Here is a 13,327-nt window from a genome sequence, read left to right on the forward strand (position 1 = left end):
TCTTCCGCGATCATTAGACTAGAGTCGGGGAAGACAACTCAAGAGAGAGCGGGCAGGAGTTAATTGACTTGGATTACTGGAGCCGGGGAAGGCAACTCAAGAGAGAGCGGTAGGAGTTAATTGACTTGGATTGCACCCGGGAACCGAGCAGTGCAAGTCTGCAACCTCATCATGACTATCACTAAAGAAGACAACATGTCTCTTATGGCACAAGACATGTCTCAATTTCAGGATGCATGTGTGAGAGATCCTCTACTCTCCTAAGATATTGAGGTCTGGTACTTGCGCCATCTAATCAGTAATCACATAAAATATTATTTCCAAACAAAATGAAATGTATTGTTCACATAGATTCACATGTAAAGTCATCAACCTTACAATCTACATGTTAGTACTTCACAACTCCTTTTGGTAAACTGATCATGCATACAACTGATGAAATTCGCCGCATTTTAGTTCTATGTTATGTGTTGTATTACTATTTTCCTACTACCCTTGGTAAACCTGATTTGACTGTTCTATTGTGTATCTTTGGCACCCTTTCGACTCCCTTTTGTATAAGATTATTTCTATAAGAAACTGCATTACTAGTTTGCTTTATTTAATTGCTCTATAGATTATGTTTCTACTTATAGTTATGTTTTCTGGCTTTTGCTTCCAAAGGTTGCGCCTGGGCGCAACCGGTCATCTAGTACGTTAAAAGAGAAAAGAAGAACTTCCCACCAGTAAGGCACATTCAATATTTCCCTTTTTAGAAGAATTTTTTTTGCATTTGGATTATTATCACATATAGAAATACCCTATCCTATCCATTTTGAAATCTTGGTTCAACTCCTTCAATACCGTATTCAAGATGTTCTATCTTTGCATTTATTGTGATTCTTTCTCAATAATTTTTCAAATTGGAATAATTTTATTACTTCAATGAAATCTATTTTTCTTTTTAAAAAAATGAAAGACTATTTCAATTCCTATATAACTGTTATGTATCAAAATATGAAATTTTCTAGTTGTTTCTTCGTAAACAATCTTCTTGCTTACCATTAGTATCTTCTGCAACTTTTTTGGAACGAATCCACTTTTCTAGGAAGATGGAACATTTTTGGATAATGCACCCTGGTTTTTTCTAGTAAAACCATATGGTTTTTTTATGGATCCTCTTATGCATTATGTTCGATATCAAGGAAAGGCCATTTTTGCATCAAAAGGTACTATTTTTTTTAACAAAAAATGGAAATGATATCTCATCAATTTGTGCCATTTTTTTTTGACTCAACCCCGGCTCCCTCCGACAGGTTCAGGATGGGGTTTTCTCAGGAATCAGGATGTACCACTGCCGCGTCAACGTCTCGGGAATCAGGAATTCAGGATGCTCGGTACGGTTTCCAGGAACATTGCAATCCTGCAGCTTCAGGGCCAAGCGCAATCCAATGTTCTTCCTACCAACGTACTAAACATTCACATCAACAGTTCATACGAACTAATGTTCAGTATCATCGTCTATACACATTTACTACTACAACGTTTCATTACAGATTGTTCTCCCCCTCAGCACAAAACTGGCGTGGCACGTGACTTTTCAGGTCCAAAATGGGGAGTGGAAACTCCAGCAATGTGTTATTGATCTTGCTCCTCAACGTGTACATCTGTTTCATCGTATATCTCTTCCTGCACAGCACAAAATTGGAGAACAGTCAATATAATATTGGAAAAAAAATCTATAGATATGCTTGATTCAGGGAGAACAAACAGCTAGCCGCTTAAAAGCTTTATCTAAGGCCACAATGATCGACAAGGCTGAATAATTACTGATCACTCAAGCTCAGCCCACCTTACGTCATGCACAAGGAAAACTACCATTACGAGTTTACTATATGAAACGTTTTTTTTGGAATACTTATTGATTTGAATGTCACTTATAATGTACATATCCAAGCACATGCTCACAAATGCAATGCATTAGTACGTTTTGAGAAGATAAAAATCTGAACTCTTTGCAACCACTAACCTGTAGCAGTTCTTCAATGACATCCTCCATTGTTATGATACCCACAGCTTCTTCATATTCGCTGAGCGTGGGCAATGGCTCCTCGTGTACTTGAAGAACATCTGATTGATCCTTGGACCATTTGCCCCTCCTGCTTCCTGTATTAGAGTTCAGGGTGTTGGGGTAACTCTTCCATCTCCTCAGAGGAGTAAGGTTTTTCACAGACTTTTCACCAGGTTTATCATCGATGGCAATGGCAACCTCTGTTTCCAGCACCAAAACAAAGTAAAACTGTGAGAAACTGAGTTAAACTAAATAGCAGATTATACATGTGACACATAAAAATGAAGGAGTGCGGCAAACTGCGGAGGCTCTCACCAAGAGTTTCACCACCATTGTTGAGCTGTTTAGCTGGGTAGTCTGGAATGTTTTGCCTGATGACAACTGCCATGTGGCTGTGGCCCTTCTGGAACTCATTTAGGATGTCATAGAGGGGCAAGTCTTCTGAAACGCTGACATTTAAGAAGGTAGGGGTGTGTAAGCTGAGCATACAAATACTCGGTACACAACTTCTGAATTTCGAACGAACAAAATTCCATGTCATTGTGTTCGTGTATTCCACTTCATGCATTTAATCTAGAATTCTCCTCATAATTTTCACCACATTTTAGAGATAAGAAATGCATGTAAGGTGACAAGGATGAAACAAAACTAGTCTGCAATTCTAGTATAGACCATCTCTGTTAATCTCCAATCCAGTTTAAAGTCTTGTTTAAGGCAGGGAGAAAGTAAGTATAATTGGGCATATATATATAAACCAAGTATAACAGAAAATTGTATTTTGAATTATACAGATCATCCAATGACAGCCCTTTGTGTGTTTCAATTACAGACCGGTTATTGACAGCTACTAAAAGTAGCACAGAATAGGGGAAATTGTACAGTATTTAACAACATAGATTACTAGAATGTTGAGCAAAGGCAATAACTTATACTCCCTCAGTTCACTAATATAAGATGTTTTAGCTTTCTGTAGATTCGTCTATTTTGGTATATATCTACTCTACTTTTAGGGTGGAGATTCACTCATTATGGTGTGTATCTAGTCCACTTTGAAATGTCTAAAACGTCTTATATTTGTAAACAGAGGGAGTAGGTTTATACCATACCGAGGAATTTTGCGGATAGTTACACTCTTTATGGGTATTTCATCATCAGGGTTTATCGATAATAAATTCTTCACCTGAAAATATGCAGCAAATGGTATATGAGTACACTACAATTGCACATATATTTTGTCAAAACATATGGAAGATTATCAGTTATACATTTGATACCAAAGAAACTAGAATATACCGCCAAAACTTATTCATCAGATAGACAAAATAACTACAACAAAACTATCACTTCTTGTAAAGGGTGAAAACAAGTATCAGGCGCTACAAAATTACATGTCCTTACCCTATACAAACAAAAAGTTGAACTACTGCGTAAGACTAATAAAGCGATGCAATATTGCTACATGATAACAGGGACAACATGCAAATTTTAGTGGCATCTTCACAAATTATGCTCATCTGAGCACATAAATACACAGACACCCCATTTTGCAAACAATATGCTACCATAATTCAAATACAAGTTAGTACATTACTACAAAAGAAACCATTCTACTCTGACTCTGCACTCAGTCGTACAAATATTAAATCAAACTACTCTTTGTCAACCTTCATGCACTAGTCAATGCAACCAAAAGTCCGAACTGATGGAAAGAGCTAGTGCAATCCACCTATACACTTCACAACACTATTGACAAAGGGCCCCAGAGTCCACCAAACACCATTTTTCTACCTTTTATCTACAGAATCGCTCGTGGATTTCACTTGGGCAAAAACTACCTGGTCAATTTTCTGAATCTTACAATGCTGAAAAAATCACTCTAGCAGCAAGGCAACAGGGCAGAAACTCATGTCCAAATTAAAAACCCATGACAGACACAGAAATGTGTATCATAGTTTTCAAAAGCAGAAGATAGCCTTACCAATATCAATCCAATAATGTTTGTCTCCCTTTCATAATAAACTGGCACCCTGCTATGACCCTTCTCAATGACCTCTTGCATTAGTTTCCTGTGCAGAAGAGAACACAAATGATTGGACTATGTGCAACAGGACATAAATGCATCTAAAAATGGTTTAAAAAACACACCTAACTGTAGCAAATATTTAATGGAATTCTTGTTCAGACTACACAAATCCAATACCTGTCGAGCTTCCCATTTATATCAATCACAAATGTTTCACAAAGCGGCGTCATAGCATCTTTAGCTTTCTTTTCACTGAGTTCAAGAGCTCCAGCTATTATAGTAGTTTCATCATGGGTTAACTCTCCACCTTTACCAGCCTGTTAAATAACAAGTCGGATGGCTAAAAACCAGGAATGTAGGCAAAAGAGGATAAAGGAGCATGCTTGGTAAATTTTAAAAAATATTGATAACGGTTATTAGGAACTCCGCCTATGTCTCTCTAGGCATAGCAGAGCCCAAGCCTGGGTAAAGGACGAGGGTTGTGATAGGCTTGGCAAGCCAATGTAAAAACTAGCCATTCCTATGGATATGAAACCCATTAGAAACTCGTTGGGGCATAATTTATTTTCCACTACTTTCTGCTTGACTTCATTTTTCACTATTTTCTGCTTTACTTGCATTTTCCACTAGTTTCAGTTTGGGTTTCATATCTAGCCTACACCAACTTGCCTGGGACAGAAGGATCAACACAAGCATACTTCCCAGCAGAAAATCAAAGTGATTATATCTAATCATATGTATCAGTAATCCATGTTCACACTATGAATCGCCAGTTGATCTTCCTTGTAAGCAGCAGCAGTTTCCTAGGTTGCTTGGTGATCAGACTGTCGGTAATCAAGTTCAATTTACCAGTTCTGGCAACAAATCCCAGAGATTCGCAAAAAAAAGCAACAAATCCCAGACCAACCCAGCAAATAAAACCCTAGTTTACTGGTGGATTTTACTATTTTTTCATATTCCCTTCTACATAATTCAGCGTTTCTTTTGGATCGACCAGTGGATTTCATTTCACCACGATTTGAGTTGGCACAATCTCAATCACAGATTTTATATTTTTTCTTTGATTTTAGTACCAAAATTCTTATAAACTAGACACAAGCACATGATATATCATCTAAGCTAGTATCTTGGACACACATAACACAGCCTCTGAAATCAATCCATATCACTATATCATTATCATATATATAGCTATTTGTCTACTTTGAATCTGAGCCTCTCTATATCCTACCGCAGATCAGACTGCATATAAATAATATCTTCAGATTTCATACGTCACACTTGCATATTATCTGCTTCATGCGAAAAATTATCGGCAGAGTATATCATTGTGTCGTGAAAATGCTTTCAGTGTCCAAGGGATGCAGATTTAATTTAAGATGATGCACAAACTTCTCCTGTGAAGCGTCCTAAATTGCATTTCCCGGTAAAAATTACACAATACATGTGACCCACATATCATGTTAGGGTGCAGAAGCACAAAAAAGTAGGTACACGAATAGATAATTACAAGTGTGTGCGGTCGAGAGTTACAGGGTATTTCAGTTTACAAGATTAGATGATCAGTTCTATTTATCTCATTAATAAATACATACGGGTGTGTAAGACCCACATAGACATAGTTACACAGTATTTCAGTTTACAAGATTAGATACCTCATTTCCATGCAGTGTCACAAGTGTTTTTAGCTCAGCTCTACGGAAAAGGGCTGCTTTACCATGACCAAGCATATAGTCCAGCAGCTGGAACAGAAAGGGGAAAAAAAAAGTAAATTCATGGTAACTTGTTCTGTAATGATAACGGCACTAGGTTTAGTAGTATCAATACCTTGGCTATCGGAAATGCAACAGGAAAGCAGATCCAAACAAGCACTCGGACAAATGGAGCAACTGAGGCGCCAATCGCCAGCCCATAGCGTGAGCAGATGGATTGTGGTAAGATCTGTTTATATCAAACTATTAGCACATGATACCCAGTAGCTGAGTCTCACAAGTGAAATCTTTATGACTCACCTCACCAAACAGCAGAATCAATGTCACAGAGATCAAAATCGCACCCCAAGCAGTCACCAAGCCATCAAGAAATATTGGCAATGCCTAATAAGAATGCAGAAGTATGTTATCAGCTACTTAATTTTAGGGGATGGGGGTTCAAACATAGCTTGAATGGTAACAATACCTCCATGGCTATAGCATTGCAGATCAGAAGTGTACATAACAGCAGGTGCTGGTTTTTTACCACAGGCAATATCTTAGCTGCAAAAGTACTATTATTACTGCTAACCTAGAAATAATTCATATTTGCATTTATAAATACTGTCCAAAGAAAAAAAGAGAAGTGGACGTCTTTTGCATTTCAATCAACTAAACAGAGCCTACTCCCTCCATTCCAACATATAAGACCCATAAGTCAAAGTTAGTTTAATAAGGTTTACGGAAAAATAGCAACATCTACAATACCGAACCAACATCAACAGATCCATCATAAAATATGTTTCCATAGTGTATATCTTTAATATTGTGGGTGCTGTATTTTTTTTGTAGAAACATGGTCAACTTTAACATAGGACAAGGTATAGGATATATTTTGGAACAGAGGGGGTAGAATTAGTCCTGAGAATGGTTGGACATCTAAACCAAACTTAAACTAAAACCACAGGATGCATCGTGAGGAAACCAAACCAAACCAAACCCACTAGGATATGCGTTCACACCAACCCAAACTCAACCACGTGACATCTCCACCTAAACTGAACTAAAACCACTGTAGGAACCATGGTTATGGCCTATGGTTTTTGAACGGTTTCCCACCCAGCTGTCCCTTACGTAAACTGAACAGCTCCTTACATACTTACGTAGACTGAAATGAAACAACTAGCTGCTCCGTCCGTGACCGTAGGTAAACAACAATAATACCATCACATCAGTTCACACAGGAACCAACAACAATCGCACCAATACAAATCTGACTGGAATTAATTGGACAAATATTACGAACATCAAGAATCAGATCCTGATAAACTAGTATTCTAAAATAAAATTGATGCCCTTCTTCACAACTCAAGGAAAATCATGCAGTGTAGATGCCACGTGTGGCCAGCCCACTGGAGTGCACGAAGAGGATCACCGACTTCAAGACGACGCCCTCAAGAGGGGAAGGACGGCGACATCCACGGAGGTCTGGGCTTTCGCCCGGAGGAATCGAGCCTCCACATCCCCACGCGGCTGGACAGCAAAGACGACGGAGACCGCAGTGTCGCCAACCCGCACCCCACTGACCCACACACCTCTTGTGCGGCAGCAACGCCACCGCCGCACAGGAGCCACCGCCAGCATCCAAGCCATACCTGAGAGATCAGCAGCTCTGCTGTCAACACCCGCACGACGCAGAGTTGAAGAGCCGAGCCGCACCACTACTTCGACTGAAATCCCTTCACTCCATTTCAACACAGATAAATCTGAACAAGAACAATTGGTGTCAATTAAGATAAATCAGGGCTGGCAAGTGTTTTCAGTTAAAAAGTCAAGTGAGCCTGAACCCACGAGAGAGTAGCCACTAGGTAAGGAAAATTCAGTCTTGAAATGCATTATGCCAAAGTGTGTCTATTAGACTGTCACGTTCCTTTACCTTAGAGTATGTGTAGTGTAAGATTTCTTATGTCTAGCAAACTTGGGATCCTAGCTAGATGATAAATGCTCCATTATAAGTTCATAAGAACTGTCAAGATTAGCATGTTCAACTCATTTGTTTCAGATCATAAATGCTTCACTATTCTACAAACCACAACATAATATATGATATTGTTCTACAACATATGATACTGTCTAAACTCATGTATACCAGACAAGAACAGCACAACTTTTTTTGAAACCACCAGGAGCATGTAAAATCTAAAATCCATTATAAAGTGCACTTTCTCAGGAAATTAATTTGCAATAGTATAAGTATCTACATCAACAATCATATAAGTTCATAAGAACTGTCAAGGATTGAAACCGACGAGAGGAATATAAGATAACTACCGTTGAATCAGCCTCAGTAGCTACAGCTTTAGCCAAATAAGATTTCCATGTCCCTTCATGGTCTCCTCTTGCCTAAAGAAAAGCACCTTCTTCATCAGAAGAATTTCAGCTTTAGCCAAATAAGATTTCCATGTTCCTCGTAGACTCATGTATACCAGACATTATTATTTCACTGAGTTTCCTACGCAAGTGAACAATTTCAGCTGTATTTTGAATGCCCCACATACAAACCAGTCTTCATCAGAACCAGGTTTGAGTTCATGCAAATATTATTAGCTAGACATTTCATTAATATGTTCCCTAAAGAAATCAGTAATATATGTCCGAGACAGTTTTGTAGTTTACAAGTCATCTTCATGCACAAATTAATTTATTGGGCACTCATATATCTCTGCAACAAAATGTGGATTGAATTTCTCCATCCATGAAAAAAAAACAGAAGCAAAAGTAGTTTACAAAAAATGACACTCAATCCATCCATCTACCATGAGAATAAAAATTTACTTCGTCCCGCAATGACTTGTTCCACTCTACCTGCCAATACTGAAATATGCGATCAATAATAAAGATACGTCTAGTTGTCCTTACACAACAGTACTTGCTATTTTCAACTGTGTACACTCACATGTCAGAAATTAATACTGTGCCTACAAAAGGATGGAAAAGCACCTGTGCTGCGATGCAGGATACGTATTTGCTGGGAATAGAAATCGGTAGCTCTTGTCAGTTGATCAATAATGGTAGATGGATGGATGGATTGCCTTATATTTTGGTACTGAGAGAGTGAGTTATGACCACCAAGACGGAGTAGATCAGATCATCAGAACATCATCAGTGTTGGGTAGAGAGAGAGCCTGACGAGCCTGTAGATACGAACCTGGAGGGAGGGAGGAGGTTAGCCACGAGAAGAGGAGCCGGTGGAGAGCATCTTTCCGGCGGCGGCGAGCTCCTTTCTGGCGGTGGCCGGATCTCCTTTCCGGCAGCAGGAGGGTGATTCTGGCGGTGGCCGGGATCTTCTTTCCGGCGGCAGCGGCGCGGTGGAGAGGGGGGAGAGGAACCACGGCGAGGGCAGCGAGGAGGGACGCAGTGAGACTGGGGATTTGGCTAGCGAGGCCTTAGAACCCGTCTGAAAGAACCGGGTCTCCACCGTAGTTGCAACTGTTTACGAACCGAACCATTTAGAACTGAACCCAACCGTACCCAACTGTGTTTTTCGCAGAACCAAACTAAACCTAACTCTTTACAGTGTCAGCCCATAACAAACTGAACCACTCCAGCCCATTAAGAAAAACCACCTATTTGCAACCGGTTTTGGCGGAACCAATCTCAGGAATAGCTCCTGTGTTCAGTGTCGAAAACCAAAGAAAATCATGGGGCTGGACGTGTGGCCAATGTTGTTACGTCATACTCCCTCCGTTCTTTTTTAATTGACTCAAATTTAGTATAAGTTTGTACTAAATTCGAGTCAATTAAAAAGGAACAGAGGGAGTACTTTTTTATATACTTCAAGCAGAATTTTCTATGGCGGCAGTTTGCAAAAGGGTCTCGTTCACGGGGTGATGGGGATCCTGGGCCGCAAAAATAACGACGTAAGATTACCTCGCATGCAGCGACAACCAACTCGCGCGGGATCCATCTTGTGCGCTGGTGCGGCACTTCCGACCGGTGCGGGGCGCTGGGTGCGACGGGGTGCAGAATAATATTCGGCCTCAGGGAGTCAAATATATATGGTCTCAGGGAGTCAAATATGCGACGGGGTGTTGGGTTTGGTCAAATTTTGCAAAGTATGATTCTGAGCGAACCCAACATGCATGGTAATTCCAGACGGGGGGAATACGCAGTGCACCTAAAAAGCGCAGATTCTGACCAACAATGAACCATAATTATTAGGCTTTTAGTTAGGTTGCTCAATAAAGCACATGAAACTTGTCAATCAGATTAATAGAGCAGTGAGCTATTAATAAAGCATGTAGTTTTTGTTTTGGCTCATAGGTCTAGATACACATATTATGAAAATTCCATTTTAGATACATTTTTAAGATGTCAAAAAAAAGGGAGAAAAATCTGGGGAGTGCATCTGATCATCTATGTTCTTACACAATTTTGTTTTTATTTATTTATGCCATGTGTAAAAAAGATAAAAAATGTGTCGTGAAAAGCTGTTATGGAGCACGAAAATTATCTTTTTCACAGGCCACAAAAATATCGTGGTTTGTTGTCACTTTGTGTGAGAACATATAATGTCTTGATGCACACCTAGATTTTTTTATTTATCTTTAGACTAAAAAAACATCTTTTATGAGCAATGGGTGTAGCATTTCCCCGTAGTTTACTAGTATTTTAGTTATCACGATTCCTCTTTAAATAGAAGTTTTATATAGTGCATGTGCTTACGTTGTTTTCTTTTTCAAGCTGGGTCTAGGGAAATGAAGGAGAAATATGATTTTATTTTTAGTTCAAGACCCCCAAAATTTACTAGCGGACATGCCGGCATGTTACTAGGTCAGTCCAGATATTGCGCCATAGGCGACACTACCATACGAATACGAGGGTACGTCTCCCGCCTCTTCCTCTTCAGTTCTCTTCTTTCGCTGTTTGTCGCACCACTGTCACCCCATTCAATCCCAACCAACCTTGAAAACCCATACCAAGAAGAGGATGATGTGACATATGCACTTAACTAACGTGTTCTTCCTCAAAGCCCCGTTCGCGAGGATCAAAACCTTGAGGGCTTTTGTTTGCGTTAAAATGGGTCACATGAACGTGACCAACCCAAACATATTGCAAGTTCTTACAAGAACTTGGTCGGCGGTGGTGATTTGTAATCGAAGTGCAGAATATTCTAGCAATATAGGAGTCATGTTTGTAAAGTGTGTGCCACTTTGGAGTTGTGCATTGAATTTTTGCCTTTGCATCACCCGTGTAAACCCATATATTAGGGACCCATGCAAGAGGTGAAGAGTTTTCGACTTTTCTGCATGTAATTTACGTGGTCTCCGCACCATTTACCCTTAGCTTTCTGTCCAAAGTGGTTATCTAACTAGTGCATCACATCATAAAAGTAATCTGTTGAGACAATAAATTAATGTGCCTACAAGTAAGATTCACACCCTAAAATAATCAGGTTGCAGGAAAGGTGGTGGGGTACACTTGGGTTGTCTTTTATGGGAAATGAAAAAGTTTCCGTTTTATGTATGGGAAATGAAAGAGTACACTTCCATTCCATTTTAATTTACTTTGTCTAAATTCGTATTATGCAATTAATTTTTAGAGTAGATTTATGTATATTTAGACAAAAATGAATCAATTGATATGAACCGGAGGAGTAGAAAAATGCAGGCTATTTTGAACATCGAAACAACAATTCAAGTGGTCACAAGGTTGGAAACCAGAAAAGGCGACTCCTTCAGGCTATGTTCGGTTATTCCTCTCCTCTAGGCGTACGGACCGGAACTAAACCAGGAAGTACGCTCGCTACTCGATGGCAGCGGATTGGTCAAAGGCATTGTCTGAAATGGCCAGAATAATATCCGCGGATAATATGTCTGAAATGGCTCTGTTTTAGTACATGCGAGCAGAGTCATTTCATGCTCCTGACACGGACGCGGCACACTGCAATGACTGACCCACGGGAGTTGAAGCTAGTGGACACAAAGGATTGGTGAAAGAGGTCAAAAGTAACATGGAAATATTTATCGAAAGTTGTAGGATTGCACCAGTTTCAGAATGTATTGAGATATTGTTATTTCGCGATTGTTAACTCTCGGCTAACCACCAACTATGTGAGCGCTCGATCCATCGTTCGTTCCAGATCATGGAAAAAAAAAAGACGGTTAGCCTCACGACGTTGATCCTATATCCCCCACCATTTCTTCACCCAGTTTCGATCAAAGATCGAATTGATTCTTTAGATTAGATTAGAATCTCCCTCGTGCCACGGCACCCGGTTTCAATCAAAGATTAAATCGGTTCTTTACATTCAGTGCGAAATTCCATAGATCAGATCCAATCATAGCCAAATAAATCCACCATTGCCCTCAAATCTCCCGTGAAAATTCAGTGCGAAATTGGTGACGCATCTTCGACTTGGGCTGGGGCATTGGGCAGCCATGCTTCCGACGCCAACAAGGCAACAACCCAGCGACAAGTCGACGACGCCTTACGGCCCGGCCTCGTGTGCATGCGCGCACCCTGCAGGCTGCAGCGACAAGTCCCGGCAAGCTTCGACACTTGATCGCGATCCGATCTCCACGCAGGAGACGCTCGGCAGCAGCTGCCCACGCGCAAGCCGAGCGCATGCAGATGCAGCCATGCACTTTGATTATACTTGCCATTCTGCCAACGATCATCTAGGGTCCTCGCGATTCCGTGGGCCTCCAATCTCCATCGCGATCTCTCTTCTGCCGCCTACTGCCTCCTCTCCCATCCCACGCAGCTTCGACCGTATCACCACCCCCTTGCCCTTGCTCCCTATCATCTTCACGTGAAGCAACAAAGACGTCATTCCGCTCCGCTTCCAAAGTCTGGACCGCCATGCGCTGGTGTCTCTCCTTCCTTGGCATCTGTTCACGGACGAGGGAAGGAAGTGCGCTTGGATGAGAAGGACGTCCGCGGCCACAGCAGCGGCGTCCCTATTGGCCGAGGGAAGGGAAGCGGGATGCTGCTGGTATTCCATGGACACTTCAGCTCGGCGCCATGATCTTCGTCCGATACATCCTCGGCATCTACAACAAGCTGCTTGCCGTTCTCTTCTTGGATCTATTATTTTCTTATTTGACCCTAATCCAATTTCTTCTTGGAAAGAATCCTGTCGGCATCCGTTTTGTCAACCTCATAGCAGATTTCGTACAGTTGATTTTTTCCTCAACTTCATGATCTTGATATTATGAAGAGATCTGAAATCTGATAGTTCATGACTGAAACCGAAATACTCATAGAGAGAGGTTTGTTTATTACTTGATGAATGAAATGTTTTGAGATTGTTGCATATCTCAAATATGACAGTCATATCTGACTTAACAGTGTGAAGATGCCCTATGTGACAGTTCGTATATGATGCACATGGCAGATCGGTTTTACCAACAATATCTGACAGTTCATATCTGATTCCAATTAGTGAATTTCGTGTAAGGTGTGTAGTCAGCATGTATATCATTTTTGTTTGTTACAGGGAAGTAACACCACTGAAACCCCTTGTCTTACGGTTGTATTTACGGGTGCTCTGTTTTCCTA

General features: G+C 40.6%; 1 protein-coding gene and 1 long non-coding RNA gene across 7 annotated transcripts; one reads left to right on the top strand and one right to left on the bottom strand.

Annotated features, from left to right (window-relative positions):
• The first annotated feature begins 23 nt into the window (after positions 1 to 23).
• Positions 24 to 1,841, top strand: LOC124692484. 2 transcript variants are annotated; one of them, XR_006999540.1, is made up of 3 exons: positions 24 to 1,208; positions 1,296 to 1,447; positions 1,536 to 1,841. It is a non-coding gene; the product is annotated as an uncharacterized LOC124692484 (long non-coding RNA). The 2 variants fall into 2 exon arrangements; XR_006999539.1 differs by having other exon boundaries at positions 1,296 to 1,551.
• Positions 1,333 to 9,205, bottom strand: LOC124692483 (DUF21 domain-containing protein At2g14520-like). 5 transcript variants are annotated; one of them, XM_047225873.1, is made up of 14 exons: positions 8,973 to 9,205; positions 8,765 to 8,870; positions 8,096 to 8,167; positions 7,420 to 7,530; positions 6,252 to 6,328; positions 6,086 to 6,169; positions 5,901 to 6,014; positions 5,729 to 5,815; positions 4,251 to 4,390; positions 4,029 to 4,116; positions 3,157 to 3,230; positions 2,366 to 2,499; positions 2,009 to 2,250; positions 1,333 to 1,668 (listed from the first exon to the last, which is right to left on the bottom strand). In XM_047225873.1, exons 5-14 carry the CDS (start codon positions 6,255 to 6,257, stop codon positions 1,618 to 1,620), a joined length of 1,020 nt encoding a protein of 339 aa, XP_047081829.1. In that variant the 5' UTR covers positions 6,258 to 6,328; positions 7,420 to 7,530; positions 8,096 to 8,167; positions 8,765 to 8,870; positions 8,973 to 9,205; the 3' UTR covers positions 1,333 to 1,617. The 5 variants fall into 5 exon arrangements, with proteins under 5 accessions (XP_047081829.1, XP_047081824.1, XP_047081826.1 ...); XM_047225868.1 differs by having other exon boundaries at positions 6,252 to 7,530; XM_047225870.1 differs by having other exon boundaries at positions 6,252 to 7,530; positions 8,096 to 8,181.
• Positions 9,206 to 13,327: the final 4,122 nt, after the last annotated feature.

This window comes from Lolium rigidum, chromosome 2 (genome assembly GCF_022539505.1).
Source record: "Lolium rigidum isolate FL_2022 chromosome 2, APGP_CSIRO_Lrig_0.1, whole genome shotgun sequence".
NCBI lineage: Eukaryota > Viridiplantae > Streptophyta > Magnoliopsida > Poales > Poaceae > Lolium > Lolium rigidum.